Here is a 27772-nt window from a genome sequence, read left to right on the forward strand (position 1 = left end):
GTTTGGATTGGCGTGCTGTTTACTTTACCATGCTGTTAGTCGCTTCAGAGGCACAGCCACGGTGTCTCCCTTTCCATGAGTCTACAATGCAAGAGAGACTACTCTGCTGTTTACATTAGTTGTTAACAAAGGCCCTGCCCCTCTTTTTTCTTTCTCTCGCTCTCTCTCTCTCCTTCCCCTCTCTCTCTCTCTCTCTCTCTCTCTCTCTCTCTCTCGCTCTCTCTCTCTCTCTGTTCTCTCTCTCTTTTCTCTCAGTTCTCTCAGTTCTCTCTCTCTCTCTCTCTCTCTCTCTCTCTTTCCCCCCTCTCTCTCTCTCGCTCCTCTCTCAGATGGCAGAGAGGGATGGGCAGCACATCTGGAGGATGAAGCACTTCAACAAGCCTGTGTACTGCAACGTGTGTCAGAGCATGCTGCTGGGCCTCAGGAAACAGGGCCTCTGCTGCACCTGTAATAGCTCTATACCGTCACAAGGGGGCAACCTCTGTCTCATATTCATAGATATACTTAGACTGAAGTTCTGAGTGTCTGAGTAGAGACTGTAGTTCTGTTGTCACTGACTGAAGTGTGGTCCTTGAGAGCTACAGTGTACAGGCCTTAGGGCATACATGCTTTTGTCCCAGCCCAACAACTGACACACGTGATTCAACTAACCAAGGTCTGTATGAGTAGTTGATTCCGGTGTGTTAGTGCTGGGTTAGAATAAAAGCTTGCACATCCTATAGCTCATCTGGACCAGGGTTAGTGACCACTGCTGTAGTTCTTTATTCCCATTTGGTTCCCTGATTGCTACACAGATCTGTACCATATGCTACTCAAACCTAAGCCTAGTAGGGAAACACGATAACAAAAAAACACGATAACATTTTCAAAGAGAAATGCTTAACAGTGGCCTTGTTCTTCTCTCCCCCTCAGTGTGCAAGTACACTGTCCATGGTCACTGTGCCAACAAGAACCCTGGTCCATGTGCCTGCACCTTTGTTAAATCCAAAAAACAGATTGGGGTGAGCCTTAATAGAGTTCTGTTTCACATTTCATTCCAGAATCATGATTTTAGACCTGAATATGATCATGATTTTAGACCTTAGACCCTCATTTTGATTCATCTGCACACCTGATCATAGTCATGTCCTTTTCAAGAGTGTGTATGCAGTCAGCAAAATCTTGCCCTGGTGGCTATAGTGTTCATATGTGTTTGTGGATGTTGTCCCTCTGTCTGTCTGCTCCAGATTCCAGCTCACGGCTGGGTCAGTGCTGACTGTGACTCCAGTAAGTGTCACTTCTGCAACAAGAAGATCAAGACCCTGGCAGGGAAGCATTGCGTGTGGTGCCAACAGATGGTAAGTGTGTGTGCGTTTACATTCTTGGCTGTATGTGTACACATATGCTGCCACTAGTCTTTGCAATGAATGTCTTGTTTTAGCGCCATGACGACTGTGTCAACTTCGGGTCATCATCGTGCGACTGCGGGTCGCTAAGAGACCACATTCTGCCACCGTGGGCCATATACTCATCCTCCAAGGTCAGCCATTGAACCCACGACAAGCCCATGACTCCATTCCATAAGAGTTGCAAATGAAGTCACACTGTTTATAGCCATTCAGGCTATGCTTCAGCTAAAAGCAAAAAATGTTGGCAGATTTTTTTGTCACCCAATAATCCTACAGTATGTGTCAAATGTGTATATCCCTTGCTATGCTCCTAACCCTCTCTGTTTCTGAAGAAGGATGAAGAAGGAAGGAGTAGTTCCATGGAGGACACTAACCTGGATGACATCACCCCAGACGGGCACATTCTGCAGGTAGGGTCCTCTTAGTTCCACTGACAGGGACACCGTACCATCTACTTCACACACACTACTGGCCCTGTCTCAGGGCTGCCCAACCCTCTTCCCGGAGATCTACTGTCCTGTGGGTTTTCAGTCCAACCCTAATTTAACACACCTGATTCTACTTATTAGCTGCTTAACAAGACCTTAACTAGCTGAATCAGATACGCTAAATTAGGGTTGGACTGAAAACCTTCAGGACAGTAGATCTCCAGGAAGAGAGTTGGCAGCCCTGTCCTATCCATTAGCATGTGCTTTAACACAAATGTGTGAAAGCCAGTAATGCATTTTTATTTGCTATGGACCTGCTTCTGTCACTCTTATTGACTGCAATTGTATTGTGCTGGCTGCTGCATGGCATGCACACCAGTGCATGCACACGTTAATCTTATCTCCTCCCCATCTCTCTCTGCAGATTGCTCCTATTCCAGACACCCACCCTCTCCTGGTGTTTGTGAACCCAAAGAGTGGAGGGAAGCAGGGGGAGAGGTAAGGGCAGATCAGGACAGACATCATAAAACATTTCCTAGCCTGCACTAATGTACTCCTGTGAGTGAATGTCATGTATTTTTCAGAGTGCTGAGGAAGTTTCAGTATCTACTGAACCCACGGCAGGTCTACAACCTCTCCAATGGAGGCCCTGGACCAGGGTAACTACACGTACAGGTTGATCAGGGGTGGGAGGTGGGAAAGTGGACTGTTTGTGGACTGTTATGTTATTGTTATGACAGCATTATGTTTCCCTTATGACAGTGGGTATATGGTTTCTTAATCCTTTTTTATGGGATATTATATTCATTGGTATTATAAACTTGGTGGGTCGAGCCCTGAATGCTGATTGGCTGACAGCCATGGTATATCCGACCGTATACCACATGTATGACAAAACATGTATTTTTACTGCTCTAATTACTTTGGTAACCAGTTTATAATAGCAATAAGGCAATAAGGAAGAACAGCCCTTAGTCGTGGTATATTGGCCATATACCACACCCCCTTGGGCCTTATTGCTTAATTATAGTATGCTTTTTCTCTATGTGGTTTGGGAAAGGTCACTAAAAGTACTTTGTGACAACTGCTGATGTAAAAAAGGGGCTTTATAAATAGTTTTGATTGATTTAATGTGTATGTGTATCCATATCAGACTGCACTTCTTTCGGAACCTTCATGACTACAGGATCCTGGTGTGTGGTGGAGACGGCACAGTCGGCTGGATTCTAGATGCTATAGGTGTGGGTTGCTTCCTGTCCCCTCAGAGGTTCATGAACAGTAGTCAAGGTCTCTGGGGTTCTCTAAAGCTGAACAATGGCTGCCTCTGTGTGTTCTCAGACAAAGCTGACCTGCCGGTGCGTCCCCCAGTGGCGGTCCTGCCACTTGGCACAGGGAACGACCTTGCTCGCTGCCTCCACTGGGGAGGAGGTAAGGGCTGTGTTTAACATAATGGGGGGTGTCCTAAATTGCACCCTATTCTCTATGTAGTGCACTACTTTTGACCAGGGCCCATAGGGAATACTTTGCTATTTAGAATGCATCCCATGGCTTTGGTTAAAAGGAAGGTACCCCAAAATAAACGCTAATCATGTGTTTCTCTTGTGTAAACCCTCTGTGTCCATGGAAACCCCTGCAGGTTACGAGGGCACAGATCTCAGAGAGATTCTGAAGGAGGTCGAGGAGAGCTCGTTGGTTCCTATGGACCGCTGGAGTGTGCAGGTGATTTCACAGGACCCCCAGGAGATAGGAGACCCTGTGCCCAACGAGATCATCAATAACTACTTCTCTATTGGCGTGGTGAGTGACGACCTTGGGGTCATAGAGCCTGCTGATTGGATAATGTACAGACTCCAACAGTCAATCACCTGTATGTCTCTCTTAACTGCCTTATCCTGCCTGTCAGTTTTGGTAGTTTGTTTGCAGCAATAAGAAGACATGAGCAGACTGGTAAGACAAATCACAATCACAGTGACATCTGTGAGTGATGTAGCTTCAGTGCCTTCGGAAAGTATTCAGACCCCTTGACTTTTTCCACATTTTGTTAGGTTATAGCCTTATTCTAAAATCAATTAAATTGTTTCCCCCCCCTCAATCTACACACAATACCCCATAATGACAAAGCAAAAACAGTTTTTTAGATATTTTTGCTGATTTATTAAAAATGAACTGAAATATCACATTAATTACATAAGTATTCAGACCCTTTACTCAGTACTTTGTTGAAGCAACGTTGGCAGCGATTACACCCTCGATTCTTCTTGGGTATAACGCTACAAGCTTGACACACCTGTATTTGGGGGGTTTCTCCCATTCTTCTCTGCAGACCCTCTCAAGCTCTGTCAGGTTAGATGGGGAGTGTCGCTGCACAGCTATTTTCAGGTCTCTCCAGAGATGTTCGAACGGGTTCAAGTCCGGGCTCTGGCTGGGCCACACAAGGACATTCAGAGACTTGTCCCGAAGCCACTACTGCGTTGTCTTAGCTGTGTGCTTATGGTCGTTGTCCTGTTGGAAGGTGAACCTTTGCCCCAGTCTGAGGTCCTGAGCGCTCTGGAGCAGGTTTTCATCAAGGATCTCTCTGTAGTTTGCTCCGTTGATCTTTGCCTCGATCCTGACTAGTCTCCCAGCACCTGCTGAAAAACATCCCCACAGCATGATGCTGCCACCACCATGCTTCACCGTAGGGATGGTGCCAGGTTTCCTCCAGACGAGACACTTGGCATTCAGGCCAAAGAGTTGAATCTTGGTTTCAACAGATCAGAGAATCATGTTTTTCATGGTCTGAGAGTCTTTAGGTGCCTTTTGGCAAACTCCAAGCAGGCTGTCATGTGCCTTTGACTGAGGAGTGGCTTCCGTCTGTCCACTCTACCATGAAGGCCTGATTGATGGAGTGCTGCAGAGATGGTTGTCCTTCTGGAAGGTTCTCCCATCTCCACAGAAGAACTCTAGAGCTCTTGTCAGAGTGACCATCAGACCATCGGGCGGCCTGCTCTAGGAAGAGTCTTGGTGGTTCCAAACTTATTCAATTTGAGAATGATGGAGGCCACTGTGTTCTTGGGGACCTTCAATGCTGCAGACACTTTTTGGTACCCTTCCCCAGATCTGTGCCTCGACAAAATCCTGTCTCGGAGCTCTACGGACAATTCCTTCAACATTGCTTGTTTTTTGCTCTGACATATACTGTCAACTGTGGGACCTTATATAGACAGGTGTGTGCCTTTCCAAATCATGTCCAATCCATTGAATTTACCACAGGTGGACTCCAATCAAGTTGTAGAAACATCTCAAGGATGATGAATGGAAACAGGATGCACCAGAGCACAATTTCAAGTCTCATAGCAAAGGGTCTGAATACAGTTGAAGTTGAAGTTTAAAGTCTGAAGTTTACATACACTTAGGTTGGAGTCATTAAAATTCGTTTTTCAACCACAAAGTTCTTGTTAACAAACTATAGTTTTGGCAAGTCGGTTAGGACATTTACTTTGTGCATGACACAAGTCATTTTTCCAACAATTATTTACAGATAGATTATTTCACTTATAATTCACTGTATCACAATTCCAGTGGGTCAGAAGTTTACATACACTAAGTTGACTATGCCTTTAAACAGCTTGGAAATTTTCTGAAAATGATGTCATGCCTTTAGGACCATCTGATAGGCTAATTGACATAATTTGAGTCAATTGGAGGTGTGCCTGTGGATGTATTTCAAGGCCTACCTTCAAGCTCAGTGCCTATTCGCTTGACATCATGGGAAAATCTAAAGAAATCAGCTGTCATACCACTCAGGAATGAGACGCGTTCTGTCTCCTAGAGATGAACATACTTTGGTGCGAAAAGTGCAAATCAATCCCAGAACAACAGCAAAGGACCTTGTGAAGATGCTGGAGGAAACAGGTACAAAAGTATCTATATCCACAGTAAAACGAGTCCTATATCGACATAACCTGAAAGGCCGCTCAGCAAGGAAGAAGCCACTGCTCCAAAACCGCCATAAAAAATCCAGACTACGGTTTGCAACTGCACATAGGGACAAAGATCGTACTTTTTGGAGAAATGTCCTCTGGTCTGATGAAACAAAAATAGAATTGTTTGGCCATAATGACCATTGTTATGTTTGGAGGAAAACGGGGAAGGCTTGCAAGCCGAAGAACACCATCCCAACCGTGAAGCACAGGGGTGGCAGCATCATGTTGTGGGGGTGCTTTGCTGCAAGAGGGACTGGTGCACTTCACAAAATAGATGGCATCATGAGGGAGGAAAATTATGTGGATATATTGAAGCAACATCTCAAGACATCAGGCAGGAAGTTAAAGCTTGGTCGCAAATGGGTCTTCCAAATGGACAATGACCCCAAACATACTTCTAAAGTTGTGGCAAAATGTCTTAAGGACAACAAAGTCAAGGTATTGGAGTGGCCATCACAAAGCCCTGACCTCAATCCCATAGAAAATTTGTGGGCAGAACTGAAAAAGTGTGTGCGAGCAAGGAGGCCTACAAACCTGACTCAATTACACCAGCTCTGTCAGGAGGAATGGGTCAAAATTCACCCAACTAATTGTGGGAAGCTTGTGGAAGGCTAACCAAAACATTTGACCCAAGTTAAACAATTTAAAGGCAATGCTACCAAATACTAATTGAGTGTATGTAAACTTCTGACCCACTGGGAATGTGATGAAAGAATTAAAAGCTGATATAAATCATTCTCTCTTCTATTATTCTGACATTTCACATTCTTAAAATAAAGTAGTGATCCTAACTGACCTAAGACAGGGAATTTTTACTCGGATTGAATGTCAGGAATTGTGAAAAACTGAATTTAAATGTATTTGGCTAAGGTGTATGTAAACTTCTGACTTCAACATAAGTTTAAATAAGGTATCTGTTTTGAATTTTTTATACATTTGTAAAAAAATATATATATATATATGTTTTCGCTTTGTCATTTTGGGATATTTTGTGTAGATTGCTGAGATTTTTATTTAATCCATTTTAGAATAAGGCTGTAACATAACAAAATGTGTAAAAAGTCAAAGGGTCTGTCTGAATACTTTCCGAAGGCACTGATGTGACTGTGATTTTTCTTGTCATTGTGCTCTTGTTTTCTTATTGTTACAAATTGCCCTTTTGTGGTGATAAAGATTTATTGAACACATGTAAATGCTACAATGTGTTAATTGACAGGATGCCTCCATTGCTCACCGTTTTCACTCCATGAGGGAGAAGCACCCTCAGAAGTTCAACAGCAGGTGAGAGTGACTGAAAGGTCAAGGATCAAACAAAGAGTGTTGAGTGCGAAGAGTGAAAAATCTGTTATGGCTGGGTGTGATTTTTTTTATCTCTGAGCACTGACCCAAAACAATGTGCTTTTTGTTTTCTCTGCAAGGATGAAGAACAAACTGTGGTATTTTGAGTTTGCCACCTCTGAGACCATCTCTGCCTCCTGCAAGAAGCTAAAGGAGTGTCTCAGCATTGAGGTGAACACTGAAGAGTCTTGAATCCTAGTTATTTTAGTTTGTGGTTAAATGGATCTTACCATAGTTTAAGTGCACAGTGTTGTGAAAAAATATTTGCCCCCTTTCTAATTTTCTCTACTTTTGCATATTTTTTGTACTGAATGTTAGCAGATCTTCAACCAAAACCTAATATTAGATAAAGGGAACCTGAGTGAACAAATAACACCATTCATATTTCATAAACAAAGTTATGTAAAACCCAATGCCCTTGTGTGAAAAAGTAATTGCCCCCTTACACTCAATAACTGGTTGAGCCACCTTTAATTTTAAATTTGTTTCTTTTTAGATATTTTCATGTAGACTCTATTGTGTGTTTTGGATCATTGTCTTGTTACATGACCCAACTGCACTTTAGCTCACAAACGGATGGCCTGACATTCTCCTGTAGAATTCTCTGATACAGAGGAGAATTCATGGTTCCTTCCATTAATGCAAGTCTTCCCGGTCCCGAGGCAGCAAAGCATCCCCAAACCATCACACTACCACCACCATGCTTGATTGTTGGTATAAGGTTCTTACTATGGAATGCAGTGTTTGGTTTTCGCCAGGCATAATGGGACCCATGTCCACTTGCGACTTTATCATGTAAATCTTGGTGGGGCAAATTCAACATATTTTTTTATGATGCATGCCTAAAAGCTAAACAATACATTAATTCCACTATAATGGCGACAAAGGTTACCCACAAACTGTTAGGGCCTACATAAAGCCATCCCAACAGCAGAGCTTTCTTTCAGCACCATGGGGTGAATCCTTACCACCACTACACCTGGCTATCAGCGGAGCCTTGTCTGGCAGCGAAACAGTTCATTCAGCCTCATTTACTGCCTTTTTAAAAAACATAGCTGAAATGGCTGACTTGCTTAAAAAAATGTGGTTTCTACTGACAATTGAGATGTACAAACTATGGCATAAGGGAACAATGAGCGCATAAGAGGCAATCCGTCATTTCGATTAAGACATTAATGAGCGAGCTAGAACGGACGTAGTCAATATAACTATTTGTTCAGCACTTTTGAAATGTACAGCGACAGAATTCAGCACATGGGCCGTTCTTACAGTATTGTCTCTGTATACCAAGTCCGAATCGAAGGATAAATAAAGGGGGAATATAAGCAGACAATGAAAGCTCTTACAATATTCAATGATTACATTTCTCTAAAACAGGCTATAGGCTACATGTGGACCACCAAGTTAGAACAGCAGGCAAAATTAAGAGGGGTAAATAGACCATCTTATTGGGGTGATGCACATGAGCTACTAACATCTTACTACACAACATACACTTAGTATTACTTTCTTAGCTACAGTATACATATCTCCCTGGCATATTACAACATTTATGCAGCAGCATACAAGACATTTTTGGACTCACCTTGTTGTGCTGTGCTCACTTGAACAGGAAGGTGGCGTGGCAATCCTTCTTATGGGTAAATTTTGTCATCAAACTTTGTCATCAATGTCTGGCATTCTCTGGATTTATGGTGCTTTGAAGACAACTGGGAGGTTGAATCATGACGTCAGTGATCTTCAGGTCGGAGCTCTAGCAAGAGGCCCGGGTTCCCGACTTGGAATTCTGAGTTGGATGACCATTCAAACCGTATTTTCCCAGTCGGCACTAATTTTTTTCAGAGTTTCCAGTTGTCTTGAACGCATCAGAAGTCATGCTGGATTGACAACATGGCCTATGTATTCAACCTTTTCTGGCCCATGGTGTTGATTGTGAATTTTTATCCTTTTTAAGCTTGGAAAAGAGACCCTTAAACCCAGACTTGGACCACACACCCTCTCCACTGAATAGCAGGCTATTGATTGCTTTGCAACGCTTGCAGTTAGACACTGATTCCTGAATTTGCGATTTACAACTTGTTGTGTAATGTTTATGGCCGATGAGCACAGATGTGTTTTATCTATAATTTATCTTCATATGAAGAGTATTGAAAAGGATTTGCCAGTAGACTGTCGACTTGATTAATGATGATGACTGCTTGTCTAGCTAAGATTTTGAAAGTATGATGTTGACATGATCAGTCCAATCAAAGCTACGGTAGATATAACGTTATTTGACGTCATTTTATCTGTGGCCAATGACCTTGAGCCTTCTTGGATAGGTACGTCTAATGTAAATCTATGGCAGCACCCAAGGGACTTTAATTTTCGAGCTCTCCCTGTAGATTTTGCGGCGATATAGTGTCCCCATGAGTGACAGAACACTGAGCCAATCACGGCGCAACTAGAGAACATTACTAACCCCTACGCTCTGTATTTCCCGCTGGCTGCCCCACCACCATAGAAAGCACTAAGCTAGGCTGAAACACAGGCAAAATAAATAGCTAAAACAAATATATACAATACCAGTCAAAAGTTTGGACACACCTAATCATTCCAGGGTTTTTCTTTATTTTTACTATTTTCTACATTGTAGAATAATAGTGAAGACATCAAAACTATGAAATAACACATATGGAATCATGTAGTAAAGTGTTAAACAAATCAAAATAAATTTAGATTTGAGATTCTTCAAAGTAGCCACCTTTGCCTTGATGACAGCTTTGCACACTCTTGGCATTCTCTCAACCAGCTTCATGAGGTAGTCACCTGGAATGCATTTCAATGAACAGGTCTGCCTTGTTAAAAGTTAATTTGTGTGATTTCTTTCCTTCTTAATGCGTTTGAGCCAATCAGTTGTGTTGTGACAAAGTAGGGATGGTATACAGAAGATAAGCAAAGAGCAAAGAGAAATGACAGTCCATCATTACTTTAAGACATGAAGGTCAGTCAAACAGGAACATTTTAAGAACTTTGAACGTTTCTTCAGGTGCAGTCGCAAAAACCATCAAGCACTATGATGAAACTGGCTCCCATGAGGACCGCCACAGGAAAGGAAGACCCAGAGTTACCTCTGCTGCAGAGGATAAGTTCATTAGAGTTAACTGCACCTCAGAAATTGCAGCCCAAATAAATGCTTCAGAGTTCAAGTAACAGACACATCTCAACATCAACTTTTCAGAGGAGACTGCGTGAATCAGGCCTTCATGGTCGAATTTCTGCAAAGAAACCACTACTAAAGGACACCAATAAGAAGAAGAGACTTGCTTGACCCGTCATTTGAATCATGTAGTAACCAAAAAAGTATTAAACAAGATTCTTCAAAGTAACCACCCTTTGCCTTGATGACAGCTTTGCACACTCGGGCATTATCTCAAATCAATTTTTATTTGTAACATGCGCCGAATACAGTGAAATGCTTACTTACAATCCCTTCACCAACAATGCAATTTTAAGAAAAATAAGTGTTGAGGATAAAATAGATAAATAAAAAATAAAAGTAACAAATAATTAAAGATCAGCAGTAAAATAACAATAGCAAGGCTATATACAGTGGGTACCGGTACCGAGTCAATGTGCGGGGGCACTGGTTAGTCGAGGTAATTGAGGTAATATGTACATGTAGGTAGAGTTAAAGTGACTATGCATAGATAATAAACAGAGTAGCAGCAACATAAAAGAGGGGGGCAATGCAAATAGTCTGGGTAGCCATTTGATTAGCTGTTCAGGAGTCTTATGGCTTGGTGGTAGAAGCTGTTAAGAAGTCTTTTGGACCTCAACCAGCTTCATGAGGAATGCTTTTCCAACAGTCTAAACACTTGTTGGCTGCTTTTCCTTCACTCTTCGGTCCAACTCATCCCAAACCATCTCAATTGGGTTGAGGTTGGGTGATTGTGGAGGCCAGGTCATCTGATGCAGCACTCCATCACTCTCCTTGGTGAAATAGCCCTTACACAGCCTGGAGGTGTGTTTTGGGTCATTGTCCCGTTGAAAAACAAATGCTAGTCCCACTAAACGCAAACCAGATGGGATGGCGTATTGCTGCAGAATGCTGTGGTAGGCATGCTGGTCAAGTCTGCCTTGAATTCTAAATAAATCACCCGACAGTTGCACCAGCAAAGCACCCCCACACCTCCTCCTCCATGCTTCACGGTGGGAACCACACATGCAGAGATAATTCGTTCACCTCACCTACCAAACACTGCATTCCACAGTAAGAGCCTCATACCATCAGTCAAGCATGGTGGTGGTAGTGTGATGGTTTGAGGACCTGGAAGACTTGCCTTAATAGACAGAACCATTAATTCTGCTCTGTATCAGAGAATTCTACAGGAGAATGTCAGGCCATCCGTCTGTGAGCTGAAGCTGAAGCGCAGCTGGGTCATGTAGCAAAACAATGATCCAAAACACACAATCAAGTCTACATGAAAATGGCTAAAAAGCAACAAATTTGAAGTTTTGGAATGGTCTGGTCAAAGTCCAGACCTAATCCCAATTGAGATTTTGTGGCAGGACTTGAAACGAGGAGTTCATGCTTGAAAACCCACAAATGTTGCTGAGTTAAACCAGTTCTGCATGCAAGAGTTGGCCAAAATACCTCCACAGCGGCGTGAGAGACTGATCAACAACTACAGGAAGCATTTGGTTGCTGTCATTGCAGCTAAAGGTGGCACAGCCAGTTATTGGCTGCATTTCAAACTCAAAGTAGACAGCCCTTGGCCCTAAACCCTGAGCCCTATGCTCTTGGGGTAATCCCCGCGGCCATATTTGTAAATAAGTTCGAAATTGTGCTACTAATGCACAAATACGTCTCATAAATGTTTAGTTAGCTTTTGGAAATTATATAAATAAATGTTTTTCCTTCTTCAGAAGTAGCTAGGCAGGCTAACGTTAGTTAGCTATTTAATTTGCTAGCTATCATACAGTAGGCGTATATTAATAATTATATAGTTAATATAAGTAGACATGCAATCATAGTTGACTGTAGCGCATATAAATCACCCACAAGCTACCTGTGGCTGAAAACACAATCATCGCGGGATGAACGAGTGACGAATTTCCGAGCAAACGCGGTCCATTTAAAAATCATTCCTTCCTCCCTCGCCCAGCAAGTGTATACTCGTCAGACATCATGATACGTCATCAGAAGTGTCCACTTCATTTGAGGGCTGAGGGGATAGCGTGTGTCTTTTAAGTGTATGGAATGCAGCCATGAGTGTAAGGGGGCAATTACTTTTTCACATGGAAATTGGGTGTTGCATAATTTTCTTAGTTAAATAAAATAAGTATACATTTTTGTAGTTATAGGTGAACTCAGGTGCCTTTTAATATTAGGTTTTGGTTGAATATCTGATAACATTCTGTATCAAAATATGCAAAAATAGAGAAAATCAGAAAGGGGGCAAATGCTTTTCCCCGGCACTGTAGATAGTCTTAGCAATAATTAATTTTGTCTCTTTACCCGTTTACCCTCTTTACCTGTCTGCCCGTCTATCTCTCAGTGCTGTGGGACACCGCTGGACCTGAGCGGTCACTCTCTGGAGGGCCTTGCAGTCATCAACATACCCAGCATGCACGGCGGCTCCAACCTGTGGGGTGAGGCTAAGAAGGCAGACAGAGACAATGTGTCAGAAGAGGAACCGCCTGAGGTCGTCACTGACCACGACGTTCTGAAAATGAGCTCACAAGGTACTTTAGGGCATGCTTATCTCATACATTGTTGGAGGTTTATTTTGTTGCCTAGTGATATGAATGTTTACTGTAGCATTGTATGTAATATTGTCACTTTTCCCCTCACACAGACCATATGGTCTTATTTTTGGAGGGCGGCAGGTAGCCTAGTGGTTAGAGCATTGGGCCACTAACAAAAAGGTTGCGATTTCGAATACTTGACAAGGTGAAAAATCTGTTGATCAGCCCTTGAGCAAGGCACTTAACCCTATTTGCTCCGGGGTCGCCGTTGATAATGGCAGACTCTGGCCATGACCCCACTCTCCACATACATATTAATACACACTTGTACATGCAAGACATAGGAGCAATATAAGCACCCACCAAATTATTATGATATAATTTGTATTACAGTAGTTAAGTCACTATGTATGAGAATGAATGTATGCTTAATGAGCTATTGACAATATTTTCATGTTTTCTTTTCCCCCCACAGACCTAAGTGACAAGCGGATTGAGGTGGTGGGGTTGGAGGGGGCGATTGAGATGGGTCAGATCTATTCTGGGCTGAAGAGGGCTGGACACAGACTGGCTCAAACATCACAGATCACTATCAGGTAGACTTAATACAGGCTCTATACACAATTCTTCAGGTGTTATGCCTTTTTAACTTTTGGTATTAAAACATATCTCTCTCTCATTGCCTTTCTCAGGACACATAAAGCCTTGCCTATGCAGATTGATGGTGAGCCCTGGATGCAGCCTCCCTGCACTGTAAGTGTTATTAATATACCCCTTAAGTGAGTTTGGCCGTGGGATCTCTATGACCAATTGAATTAGAAATTGTGACAACTGGAGAAACATTTATTCTAAAATAAACATTGTTGATGTCCTTATGTTGGCTTGTTAGTTTTAGCAGTGGGCCAAGTCTCTTGACTCAATTTTGTTTCAGAAATACAATGTGATGTACTGGAGATCAGCGTTTCCCAACCCTTACCAGACCAGACACATTTTTTTTCTAGCCCTACACTGACACACCAGACAACTAATCAAGGTCTTTTTGATTCATTAATTCAGCGATTCTTGAAAGACGGACCAATCTCAAATATTCACAAATATTTGTCTTAATATTAACACAAATGTGAAATATATACAATTGAAGTCTGAAGTTTACGTACACTTAGGTTGGAGTCATTAACTCGTTTTTCAACCACTCCACACATTTCTTGTTAACAAACTATAGTTTTGGCTAGTCGATAAGGACATCTACTTTGTGCATGACACAAGTAATTTTTCCAACAATTGTTTACAGACAGATTATTTCACTTATAATTAACTGTATCACACTTCCAGTGGGTCAGAAGTGTACATACACTAAGATGACTGTGCCTTTAAACAGCTTGGAAAATTCCAGAAAATTATGTCATGGCTTTAGAAGCTTCTGATAGGCTAATTGACATAATTTGAGTCAATTGGTGGTGTACCTGTGGATGTATTTCAAAGCCTACCTTCAAACTCAGTGCCTCTTTGCTTGACATCATGGTAAAATCAAAAGAAATCAGCCAAGACCGCAGAAAAAAGATTGTAGACCTCCACAAGTCTGATTCATCCTTGTGAGCAATTTCCAAACGCCTGAAGGTACCACATTCATCTGTACAAACAATAGTACGCTAGTATAAACACCATGGGACCACGCAACCGTCATACCACTCAGGAATGAGATGCGTTCTGTCTCCTAGAGATGAACATATTTGGTGCGTAAAGTGCAAATCAATCCCAGAACAACAGCAAAGGACCTTGTGAAGATGCTGGAGGAAACAGGTACAAAAGTATCTATTTCCACAGTAAACCAAGTCCTATATCGACATAACCTGAAAGGCCGCTCAGCAAGGAAGAAGCCACTGCTCCCAAACCGCCATAAAAAAGCCAGACTACGGTTTGTAACTACACATGGGGACAAAGATCGTACTAATTGGAGAAATGTCCTCTGGTCTGATGAAACAAAAAATAGAACTGTTTGGCCATAATGACCATCGTTATGTTTGGAGGAAAAAGAGGGAGGCTTGCAAGCCGAAGAACACAATCCCAACCGTGAAGTACGGGGGTGGCAGCATCATGTTATGGGGGTGCTTTGCTGCAGGAAGGACTGGTGCACTTCACAAAATAGATGGCATCATGAGAAGGGAAATGATGTGGATATATTGAAGCAACATTTCAAGACATCAGTCAGGAAGTTAAAGCTTGGTCGCAAATGGGTCTTCCAAATGGATGTTGACCCGAAGCATACTTCCAAAGTTGTGGCAAAATGGCTTAAGGACAACAAAGTCAAGGTATTGGAGTGGCCATCACAAAGCCCTGACCTCAATCCAATAGAACATGTGTGGGCAGAACTGAAAAAGCTTGTGCGAGCAAGGAGGCCTACAAACCTGACTCAGTTACACCAGCTCTGTCAGGAGGAATGGGCCAAAATATACCCAACTTATTGTGGGAAGCTTGTGGAAGGCTACCCAAAGCGTTTGACCCAAGTTAAACAATTTAAAGGCAATGCTACCAAATACTAATTGAGTGTATGTAAACTTCTGACCCACTGGGAATGTGATTAAATAAATAAATGCTGAAATAAAGAATTCTCTCTACTATTATTCTGACATTTCACATTCTTAAAATAAAGTGGTGATCCTAACTGACCTAAGACAGGGAATTTTTACTAGGATTAAATGTCAGGAATTGTGAAAAACTGAGTTTAAATGTATTTGGCTAAGGTGTATGTAAACTTCCGACTTCAACTGTATATATTTTTGATAGACCAAAGTATCACCAATCACACCATGTAAAGGAACAACATCCTAATTCAAAAAATATCCATAAAATGCAACTAAATGGATTTATGTCAACTCCGTCTGACGCTATAAAAGGCATTTAATTTGTACATAGTTCAACAAGTGTTTGAAGGTCTTGATTTGTTTAATTCTAACAGATTATTCAAATGTTTGTACAACTCTCCAAACTTAATTTTGTTTCGTTTTATACCACTATATAATACTCCAGGGCTAATTTCATTAGCATTTTGGCATGTTTTTCTAGAGAAAGAACATAAAACAATATTTTATAAAGCTAACATTATCCCTTTGTTTTTCCTCCGTTGCTTTATGACTATAAACCCTCAAATAAAAATCTGAACCAAAATGTATATCCTATCAAGGAGATGGAGTTGACAGTTTATTGTTGTGACCATGGTGATTTCAATATTGCTTGTTTTAAATGTATTAAAAGTAGACAACTTTACAGACCATGAGCGGTCTTGTTGCACTACATGTAATGAGGACATGAAGAAATGGTCCTTATTGTGGAGCTGACCGTGCTCATTCTTGAATCATTTAGGGTTTTAGACAAATCTGACAGTTTACCAATTTTTGGGGGGACCAAACATTTTTAGGAGTCACAGTTTTGAGATCAATATTATTTAAAGTTTCAGAGGGCTATTGCAAGAAACGACATAAGATCCTTTTTCAGTTAATATGAATTATAACCAGTTTATACAATTTTAAACACATTTTTTGAGAGTTTGAAATTGGGATCCTTTGCTCCGGACAAGGGCATTTCCGTTCGTAGAGCAGACATGGAAATTAATAATATTGCAAATATTAAAAAAATTCCAAAAACAAGTATTTCCCTTATAAAATTCCCTTAAATTAAAATTAATCTCAAATAATGCTATAAAAAAAAAAAGTTTCCCTGCCGGATAAGGATTGTCCCGACTTTCAATAATAGTTGAATTACTTCAATCAGGTGTATCCGTGCAGGGATAGGACAAAAATGTTTGCCTACCACAAGAGGGTATGGGGATAAGGGAAACACTGTTGTAGACTGTGATGACTGTAAAACCTCCTGAATTTTCAACCCTGTGTTCAGATCCACATCACACACAAGAACCAAGCCAACATGCTGATGGCTGCTCCTGCCAAATCATCAGGCTTCTTCCACCTCAAGTAGAGGAAAGGTGGGCTGCAGCACTGAGACTGAATAGGTCCGGGTGTAGGGTGAAGTTGCGCTTTGACACTGATCTTGGATCAGTTTTTCATTTTCCCAACTAATGGTTAAGGTTTGGATTGGGTGAGTGGATGCTTATCCTAGATCTGTACCTAGGGGAAACTTCACCCAGAAGCAGAGGTCCACTGACTGCTGAAGGACCACTGCCATAAAGGAACCAACATTTTCGTAAAAACATTCTTCATGTCTGAATTTCTTCCTGAAACACTAGTAGCCATTGATTCACATTGATACTCTACTCATTTCCATAACAAAAAACTCAGAACTATCCCAGGCTTGTGTTGATTTGAGTAAGTCCCTTAATGTTAGCTTTATATTACATTGCTATTACATTTTGTATCTGTTTGTATTAGTTATGTATAATTCCATAGTATTCCATGAGTTTGATTACTTTTAAGCCTTATTATTATGTCTCAGCACAGTAATAGATTTCCTGTTTGTTTTTCTGCGTTCTATAGCATTTTCACACAAATGTTTTTGTATCCATATTGATTAACGTGATAGGCCAATAGTCTGTGTCGCTATATAATGCCGTTCATTGTCAAATCTAAGTATGTTTCGCCTACTCAGCAAGTTTCTTGTAGAGGATACAGCTCAGACAGCTGAGGGTATCGTTCGCGTTGCCCGACCTCACTTAAAGGCCCAGTGCAGTCAAATTAGATTTTTCTGTGTTTTACATATATTTCCACACTATGAGGTTGGAATAATACTGCGAAATTGTGAAAATTATGATAATGCCCTTTATGTAAGAGCTGTTCGAAAAGACAGACTGAAATTTCAGGTGGTTTTGATGGGATGCAGTGTTGGCCTGCCTGGTGACATCAGGTAAATGCATTAAAAGAACAATAAGAAAGAGTTCCAAACCTCTGCCAATAACAGCTAGTTTTCTGTTTTCCCCTCCCCACTCAAACCACTCCCTAAGTCATAGCAAAATTCTTGCTTGAGAAATTGCTCTTGCTAAGAAGCTATTTTTGTTTCTTTTTAAGCATTTTGATTGAAAACATTCACAGTAAGGTACTTAATTGTTACCCAGAAATGATTTGATATTGAGATTTTAAAAAACAGCTGCATTGGGCCTTTAACACTTTGTCACAAGCAGCACTTCCTCATGAACACTAACCTAATCTCTCTGCTTAGTGAGACAGCTTCCAAACCACAACTACTGAGATGCTGTCCTCAAGAAAAAAAGAGACCTGGCTTTTCTCTTTAAAGAAATAAATGTTTAGCCTACAGTATGTGTATTCATGTATCTATCATGGTAAGAGATCTTTAAAAAAAGACAGCAATTTCTTATCTCTGCCTGTAACGATGTGTGCTGAGAGTCAAGAAGCAAGTTCAGGGAGTGAGTGTTTTAATAAATAAATGCAACATAAAACAAAACAAGAAACACAAACAACGCACAGACTAAACACTGGAACAGAAACAATAACACCTGGGGAAGGAACCAAAAGGGAGTGACATATATAGGGAAGGTTATCAGAGAGGTGATAGAGTCCAGGTGACTCTGATGACGCGCAGGTGCGCCTAACGATGGTGACAGGTTGCGCTATAACGAGCAGCCTGGTGACCTAGAGGCCAGAGAGGAAGCCCGACGAGCCCGGCTAAGGCATGAAAGCCCGTAGCGGCTCCTGGACCCGACGTCATTCCACCTGACAAAAAAATAAATAAAAACACCCCCTGATGCTTCCCTTAGGTGAGGCATTATTCTGTAATGATGTGAGCTGAGAGTCGGGAAGCAAGTTTAGGAAGTGAGTGTTTTAATAAATAAATGCAACATAAAACAAAACAAGAACCACGAACAACACACAGACTAAACACTGGAACAGAAACAATAACGCCTGAGAAAGGAACCAAAGGGAGTGACATATATAGGGCAGGGAGGTGATGGAGTCCAGGTGAGTCTGATGACACGCAGGTGCGCGTAAAGATGGTGACAGGTGTGCGCCATAACGAGCAGCCTGGTGACCTAGAGGCCGGAGAGGGATCACACGTGACACTGCCTTTCTCAAGGTCAGTTACCAGAAGGATATCGCTCTACGTGACAGAATGTACTTTTATAAAGGGTGTCAATGGCAGTTGGGCAGCTGTCATAGTGGTGCTGTGTCATACTTAACAGGTTTGTGTTTGTTGGCCATTGGTGTTAATGGCTGTGGGTGTCACGTTCGTTGTAATGATGAGACCAAGGCGCAGCGTGCATAGAGTTCCACATAATTTTAATAAAGAGAAACTCACAAAACAATAAAGAACAAACGAAACGTGAAGCTACTGGAGTGCACAAAGGCAACTTACTGTAGACAAGATCCCACAACTAACAATGGGGAAAATGGCTACCTAAATATGATCCCCAATCAGAGACAACGATAAACAGCTGTCTCTGATTGGGAACCATATCAGGCCAACATAGACATACAAACACCTAGATGACCCACCCTAGTCACTATCACGCCCCAACCAACACAGAGAAAAACAGCTTACTATGGTCAGGGCGTGACAGTGGGACTCCCAACGGAGCTCAGAGACAGGTCCAAAGTAGGCCAAAGTAGGGTGCCATTTGGGACGAAGCCATCGTCTTCAGGAGTTTCCCTAAAATGACTGCAACACTAGAACTACAGTGAACAAAAATATAAACACAACATGTAAAGTGTTGGTTCCATGTTTCATGAACTGAAATAAAAGATCAGGCGTTTTCCATACACACAAAAAGCTTATTTCTCTCAAATTTGGTGCACACATTTGTTTACATCCCTGTTACTGAGCATTTTTCCTTTGCCAAGGTAATCCATCCACCTGACAGGTGTAGCATATCAAGAAGCTGATGATCATTGCACAGGCACACCTTATGCTGGGAACAATAAAAAGGCCACTCTAAAATGTGCAGTTTTGTCACACAACACAATGCCACAGATGTCTCGAGTTTTGAGGGAGCGTGCTATTGGCATGCTGACTGCAGGAATGGCCACCAGAGCTGTTGCCAGATAATTGAATGTTAATTTCTCTAACATAAGCCGCTTCCAACATCGTTTTAGAGAATTTGGCAATACGTCCAACCGCCCTCAAACCGCAGACTACGTGTAACCGCTCCAGCCCAGGACCTCCACATCCGACTTCTTCACCTGTGGGATCGTCTGAGACCAGCCACTCAGACAGCTGATGGAACTGTAGGTTTGCACAACCGAAGAAAGTCTGCACAAACTGTCAAAAACCGTCTCAGGGAAGTTCATCTGGGTGCTCGTCATCCTCACCAGAGTCTTGACCTGACTGCAGTTTGGCGTTGTAACCGACTTCAGTGGGCAAATGCTCACCTTCGATGGGCACTGGCACGCTGGAGAAATTTGCTCTTCGCGGATGAATCCCGGTGTTAACTGTACCGAGCAGATGACAGACAACGTGTATGGTGTTGTGTGGGCAAGCGTATTGCAGATGTGAACAGCTTCCCATGGTGGTGGTGGAGTTATGGTATGGGCAGGCATAAGCTATGGACAATGAACACAATTGCATTTTATCAATGAAAATTTGAATGCACAGCGATACCGTGACGAGATCCTGAGGCCCGTTGTCGTGCCATTCATCCACCGCCATCACCTCATGATAATGCACGGACACATGTCGCAAAGATCTGTACACAATTCCTGGAAGCTAAAAATGTCCAAGTTCTTCCATGGCCTGTATACTCATCAGACATGTTACTCATTGAGCACGTTTGGAATGCTCCGGATCGACATGTAAGATAGAGTGTTCCAGTTCCTGCCAATATCCAGCAACTTTGCACAGCCATTAAGGAGGAGTGGGACAACATTCCATAGGCCACAATCAGTAGCCTGATCAACTCTATGCGAAGGAGGCACATGGTGCAAACCAGAAATGTTTTCCTTTGCTTCAGAGACATAAAGTGCATTCAGGAAAGTATTCAGACCCCTTGACTTTTTCCACATTTTGTTACGTTACAGCCTTTTTCTAAAATGTATTTAATAAAACATTTTCCTCATCAATCTACACACAATACCCCATAATGACAAAGCTTTGACATTTTTGCAAATGTTATTAAAAATAAAAAACAGATACCTTATTTACATAGGTTTTCAGACCCTATGCTATGAGACTCAAAATTGAGCTCAAGTGCATCCTGTTTCCATTGATCATCCTTCAGATGTTTCTACAACTTGATTGGAGTCCACCTGTGGTAAATTCAATTTATTGGACATGATTTGGAAAGGCACACACCTGTCTATAAAAGGTCCCACAGTTGACAGTGCATGTCAGAGCAAAAACCAAGCCATGAGGTCGAAGGAATTGTCCGTAGACCTCCGAGACAGTATTATGTCGAGGCACAGATCTAGGGAAGATTACACATTTCTTTGTTGCAGCATTGAAGGTCCCCAAGAACACAGTGGCCTCCATCATTCTTAAATGGAAGAAGTTTGTAACCAGCAAGACGTCCTAGAGCTGGCCGCCCGGCCAAACTGCGCAATCAGGGGAGAAGGGCCTTGGTCAGGGAAAGATGAACGGAGCAAAGTAGAGAGAGATCCTTGATGAAAACCTGCTCCAGAGCGCTCAGACTGGGGGCGAAGGTTCACCTTCCAACAGGACAACGACCCTAAGCACACAGCCAAGACAAAACAGGAGTGGCTTCGGGACAAGTCTCTGAATGTCCTTGAGTGACCCAGCCAGAGCCCGGACTTGAACCCGATCTAACATCTCTGGAGAGACCTGAAAATAGCTGTGCAGTGACGCTCCCCATCCAACCTGACAGAGCTTGAGAGGGTATGCAGAGAAGAATGGGAGAAACTCCCCAAATACAGGTGTTTGTAGCATCATACCAAAGGCTACTCAATGCTGTAATTGCTGCCAAAGGTGCTTGAACAAAGTATTGAGGAAAGGGTCTGAATACTTATGTAAATGTGATAGTTTTTATTTTTAATACATTTGAAAAAAAATCGTAAAATATTTTTGCTTTGTTATTATGGGGTATTGTGTGTAGGTTGTTGAGGGGAAAAAACGAATCCATTTTCGAATAAGGCTGTAAAAAGTCAAGGGATCTGAATACTTTCCTAATGCACTGTATGTTTGAAAGATTTTCATGGTTGTGAATTTTATCTGTGCAATGTGGTGGTCACATCAGATTAGTGTTCAGATCAATGCCCCTACCTTTTTTCTTTAAGGTACTAAAATAATGTATTCCCAGTCATGTGAAATAGATTAGGGCCTAATGAATTTATTTCAATTGACTGATTTCCTTATATGAACTGTAACTCAGTATAATCTTTGAAATTGTTGCATTTTTATTTTTGTTCAGTGTAGCTAGGAGATGTGTTCCAAAGTAGCACTGCTCGTGAAAGGACAAAATAGGCCGAAATAGTACAGTTATATTACCCATGTCACCTAAAATAGCCTCGCCAATTGGAGATTTGCTTCTTTGCATTACACTGTTTAGTAACAACATTGTTTAGTCTTAATGAGCAAATTAGTGTTAATTGAGTCATTAAGGAGGGATGCTGAAACGAGAACCCTTAGGACTGGAGTCTGATACCCCTGAAGAAGCCTGGGCCGTTAATCTAGAAATACACACCCCACCCTTCTAAAGGTCACATGAAACTGGGATGCTCTCCATATGTAGCGTATGGTACCTATGTGTGTCTACATGTGTACCATAGAGTACATGGTATACTCCACCAAAAAGAGAAGTATGTGACGAGTAATGTGATCTGTATGAAGGTGGTCCGCTCACTTGGGGCCCCTTGACTCCTCAAACTCTCACTGCATTTTTACAATAGTACTGACGGAGCATGATTTGTGTTGGGAATTTGGGATTATCATGCCGCGTAATCTTGGGAAGAAATATTTCTATGACAACTTGTGAGATTCTCTCTTGGTGCAATGGCTTGCTACAGGCTTCACTTCAAAGTGCTCATCCTTCAAAGACGAGACAAATACTGCAGAACATGTCAAGTTCAAGCAAAGATATTTGGAACAGCCATCTCTCATTGACATCTTGCAGTGCATGATAATAACTCTAAAACTGAGGGAAGCATCCAGTTTAAAAACACAGCAAGAAATGTACAAATTCCCTGTCAGTCAAAGGGGAAAACAGTTCAATGGATACTATTCAGTTGGATCAAAGCTGATTTTACCCATCTGGTCAGCTTCAATTTTTGATACACTGTATGAGTTTGTTATTGTGTGAAGTACATTTGTGAATTCTTAATAGATTGAAATACAGATTACTTGCTTTAATCAAGGAATAATAGTTCATGGGTTTTGACTAAATTGAATTATTTATCCAAATGCATCCATCTGCCTGACTTACTGAAATAAGTGAAGCTCTTAACACCGCATGCTAACCTGATATAGTCTAGGGAATGGAACGGGCCAGGGGGGACGACGATACATTGAGAAGTTCGCAATCAGAACCTGACCCTCCCCATCCTCTCTCTTTCTGCTCCCCACACCCCCTCTTTCCCCATTTTCTCTATCTGCCCACCCTTGCTTGACTCCCTTCCCGTCTCTCCCCCACTCTGACTTTCTCTCACTCCTCTCTCTCTCTCTGCCCATAGTTGTGTCTAGAGACAGGGGAAATGCCCCTGTAACTTGAGTCCCTCGTCTCCCATGCTTATTCACAGCCACACTGTTATGGACCCTTGGTGCCGTTGGCCAGACACAGACCGTCTCTGGTAGTGCCTGCTCCAAGCAGCTGCTGGGTACGTTTCATGGTGCAAGACATCAAACACTCAAAGACAAATTAGTTATAGCATGAGGCATGGTACTTGTGCATTTGGAACACTATGCAGAAAAGGTATCACATTTTTTTACTTTTATCACAATACATTTAGGCCGCTTTAATGAAAATATCACATAAAAGTGTGTGAATAGTGTGTGGCTATCAGACATTACTGGTGAGTTATTTGATACAGTGCCCAAAAGGCACTGAGTTCTAGGCAAGTACACTCATAAATCACACACTGCACTATGTTGGGTTCTTGTGTGTGACTCCCCCACTTGTTGATTGATTAGAGTGATATACAGCCATGATGTTGAGCACCAGTTGTTAACCATGCGCCCATATCAAAATAAACCCAATACACTTTATGATGAGGGAGGGGCAAAACATCCACTCAGCACATTTTGAGCTTTGCCTTTTCCTCAACTGCTGTCAAGAGAACCTATCGACATGTGTCAATAGGTTTATTCATTTCAGGTACCACATCTAAATCAATAGATATTAGATATTTTACTTACTGTTTGATCGATTGTTAAATTCTTCCCTCTTTCCCCCAACTACCCCTTTCCCCCCTCTTGCCACTCCTGCTTTTGGCAACTGTGTGGAGGAATATTGGAGAAGATACTGGAGAGCATACTAGAATTCCTCCATGCCATTGGAAGGATTCGGTCACCACTGTCCTTATCATGTTTCACTATGGGATGCTGGACTGCTGATGCAAGTTATTAGACAGTTATATGTTCTTACTAGACGGCACCGTAGGTAACCAAGGTCAAGATGCACTTGGCTACCTTTAACCTATTGATTCATCTATTTAATCATGTATTTGTATGTCTGTTAATAAATGCACGTGTTCATTTAGTTTAATGTAACTTTGGTTTAGGTCAGGGGAAACAAGGTAAATGTATTAGAAAAACGAATTATTCATTGATTAAGGAAAGTCTTCAAGGTATCTTCAAGGAAGGAAAATATTCAAGCTAGTAGCCTTGAAAATTACAGTTATGATTCAAACTCAAATAATGGAGTTGTTCAAATTGGATTAAAACATTAACTCCATAGTCTAGGCCTACAAAAATGTTTTTCCTCACCAGTCAGTTACATTGCCAAAATAAATCAACTATTTAATAGGAAAAAAAGTATTTGTAGCAAAATCAAATCAAATTGGTCACGTACACGTGTTTAGCAGATGTTATTGCGAGTGTATAAAATAGTTTTGCTTCTATCTATGACAGTGCAGTAATATCTAAAGAGTAATATCTAACAATTACACAACATATACCCAATGCACACAAATCTAGTAAAGGAATGGACACTCTAACATAACACTAAAAAGCACGACTAAACAGCTAAACATTCAGGATATCTATTTATTTACATATTTTTATTTGGCTGGTTATGTTTAAGCCTACAGTATGAGACACGATGAGAACGTATAGGCAAAAGAAAGTGACATAAAACTTGAAAGCGAGGATGTTGCCCTATCTGATTACAGACATCAGACACAACATACTTCCGCAAACTATTTTTAGAAACTTGCTTAATTTTTTCTTCGCTTGGCTGTCCCGGAGATCGACAGATCTGATCTACATCACATGCAGGGATTCCACCTACGTCAATGGGTACCCTTGATTTACGTCATCGGAGAGACTGGCCCTCGTTGTTCTTCGCGAGACCAGCATTTCCCATTCTATTGAATACTAAAGAGTTAATGGAACAAAAGGGAAATTAATCTAGCTAGAACACGAGCATCAATTTGCACTAAGAAAATCGGTGAAGAAAAGCCCAATTTGTCTTAAAGACTTTGCTGTTTTGTTGTTCTACTTGAGTGTTTTTTAATGACTCCAATATAGAAAAGAACATGTAAACATGTAAAACACACACAGAGAGTACAGATGAACCTGAACAAGCGGACCGGCCGGAGTAAACTGACGACGAGCAGGGTTACGCTTTGAGATTGGTGGGAGTGAAGCGAAACTACCATCTAAGAAGATAGTTACAACAACACGGCGAAGAAACCTAAGCAGGTTAATGAAAGTTATTTCTAAAGTTTATTTTTATACAAAGTTATGGTTGAATAAATAGCCTATGTTAATGCAAAATATTTGCATGAATTCGCAACACAAGTTCTTTAGCAATGGTGCACGTGCAAATTAACTCGTGGCATCATGTCTGTTTCAAATAATAACCAGGACTTGTAATTGTCCAATCCTGTCCACTTACATTTTAAAATGATTTAATATATATATATATACACATACAGTACCAGTCAACAATTTGGACACACGTAATCATTCAAGGGTTTTTCTTTATTTTTAATATTTTCTACATTGTAGAGTAATAGTGGAGACATCAAAACTATGAAATAACACATATGGAATCATGTAGTAACCCAAAAAGTGTTAAACAAATATATTTTATATTTGAGATTCTTCAAAGTAGCCACCCTTTGCCTTGATGACAGCTTTGCACACGCTTGGCATTCTCTCAACCAGCTTCATGAGGTAGTCACCTAGAATGCATTTTAATTAACAAGTGTGCCTTGTTAAAAGTACATTTGTGGAATTTCTTTCCTTTTTAATGCGTTTGAGCCAATCAGTTGTGTTGTGACAACTTAGGGGTGGTATACCGAAGATCAAATCAAATTTTATTTGTCACATGCGCCGAATACAACAGGTGAAATGCTTACTTACAAGCCCTTAACCAACAATGCAATTTTAAGAAAATACCTAAAAAAAAGTAAGAGATAAGAATAACAAATAATTAAAGAGCAGCAGTAAATAACAAAAGCAGGGTAATTGAGGTAATATGTACATGTAGGTAGAGTTATTAAAGTGACTATGCATAGATAATAACAGAGAGTAGCAGCAGCGTAGAAGGCGGCAATGCAAATAGTCTGGGTAGCCATTTGATTAGATGTTTAGGAGTCTTATGGCTTGGGGGTAGAAGCTGTTTAGAAGCCTCTTGGACCTAGACTTTGCGCTACGGTACCGCTTGCCGTGTGGTAGCAGAGAGAACAATCTATGACTAGGGTGGCTGGAGTCTTTGACAATTGTTAGGGCCTTCCTCTGACACCGCCTGGTATAGAGGTCCTGGATGGCAGAAAGATTGCCCCACGGTGATGTACTGGGCCGTACGCACTACCCTCTGTAGTGCCTTGCGGTCGATGCTCTCGATGGTGCAGCTGTAAAACCTTTTGAGGGTCTGAGGACCCATGCCAAATATTTTCAGTCTCCTGAGGGGGAATAGGTTTTGTCATGCCCTCTTCATGACTGTCTTGGTGTGCTTGGACCATGTTAGTTTGTACCACTGTTGTGTCATCGGCAAACTTAATGATGGTGTTGGAGTCGTGCCTGGCCCTGCAGTCATGAGTGAACAGGAGGGGACTGAGCACACACTCCTGGGGGGCCCCCGTGTAGAGGATCAGCGTGGCGAATGTGTTGTTACCTACCTTTACCACCTGGGGGCGGCCCATCAGGAAGTTCAGGATCCAGTTGCAGAGGGAGGTGTTCAGTCCCAGGGTCCTTAGCTTAGTCATGAGCTTTGAGGGCACTATGGTGTTGAACGCTGAGCTGTAGTCAATGAATAGCGTTCTCACATAGGTGTTCCTTTTGTCCAGGTGTGAAAGGGCAGTGTGGAGTGCAATAGAGATTGCATCATCTGTGGATCTGTTGGGGCGGTATGTAAATTGGAGTGGGTCTAGGGTTTCTGGGATATTGGTGTTGATGTGTTCCACGACCAGCCTTTCAAAGCATTTAATCGCTACAGACGTGAGTGCTACGGGTCGGTAGTCATTTAGGCAGGTTATCTTAGCGTTCTTGGGCACAGGGACTATGGTGGTCTGCTTGAAACATGTTGGTATTACAGACTCGGACAGGTAAAGGTTGAAAATGTCAGTGAAGACACTTGCCAGTTGGTCAGCGCATGCTCGCAATACACGTCCTGGTAATCCGTCTGGCTCTGCGGCCTTGTGAATGTTGACCTGTTTAAAGGTCTTACTCACATCGGCTGCGGAGAGCGTGATCACACAGTCGCCCGGAACAGCTGATGCTCTCATGCATGTTTCAGTGTTACTTGCCTCGAAGCGAGCATAGAAGTTATTTAGCTCGTCTGGTAGGCTCGTGTCACTGGACAGCTCTTGGCTGTGCTTCCCTTTGTAGTCCGTAATAGTTTGCAAGTCCT

At 41.8% G+C, this 27772-nt stretch overlaps 1 protein-coding gene across 1 annotated transcript in view; it reads left to right on the top strand.

Moving 5' to 3' along the window:
• LOC120025701 (diacylglycerol kinase alpha-like) overlaps nt 1–17769 on the top strand; it is a 33149-nt gene extending 15380 nt beyond the window's left edge. Inside the window, exons 9-24 of the mRNA XM_038970276.1 lie at nt 330–447; nt 913–1001; nt 1227–1337; nt 1421–1519; nt 1721–1798; nt 2241–2314; nt 2401–2475; nt 2970–3055; nt 3155–3244; nt 3453–3613; nt 6998–7062; nt 7200–7290; nt 12660–12846; nt 13325–13445; nt 13542–13602; nt 16741–17769. Of these exons, the coding sequence (XP_038826204.1) occupies nt 330–447; nt 913–1001; nt 1227–1337; nt 1421–1519; nt 1721–1798; nt 2241–2314; nt 2401–2475; nt 2970–3055; nt 3155–3244; nt 3453–3613; nt 6998–7062; nt 7200–7290; nt 12660–12846; nt 13325–13445; nt 13542–13602; nt 16741–16821 (1587 nt within the window). The 3' untranslated portion in view covers nt 16822–17769. The remainder of the gene's footprint in view (nt 1–329; nt 448–912; nt 1002–1226; nt 1338–1420; nt 1520–1720; nt 1799–2240; nt 2315–2400; nt 2476–2969; nt 3056–3154; nt 3245–3452; nt 3614–6997; nt 7063–7199; nt 7291–12659; nt 12847–13324; nt 13446–13541; nt 13603–16740) is intronic.
• Nucleotides 17770–27772: the final 10003 nt, after the last annotated feature.

This window comes from Salvelinus namaycush, chromosome 2 (genome assembly GCF_016432855.1).
Source record: "Salvelinus namaycush isolate Seneca chromosome 2, SaNama_1.0, whole genome shotgun sequence".
NCBI classification, from domain to species: domain Eukaryota; kingdom Metazoa; phylum Chordata; class Actinopteri; order Salmoniformes; family Salmonidae; genus Salvelinus; species Salvelinus namaycush.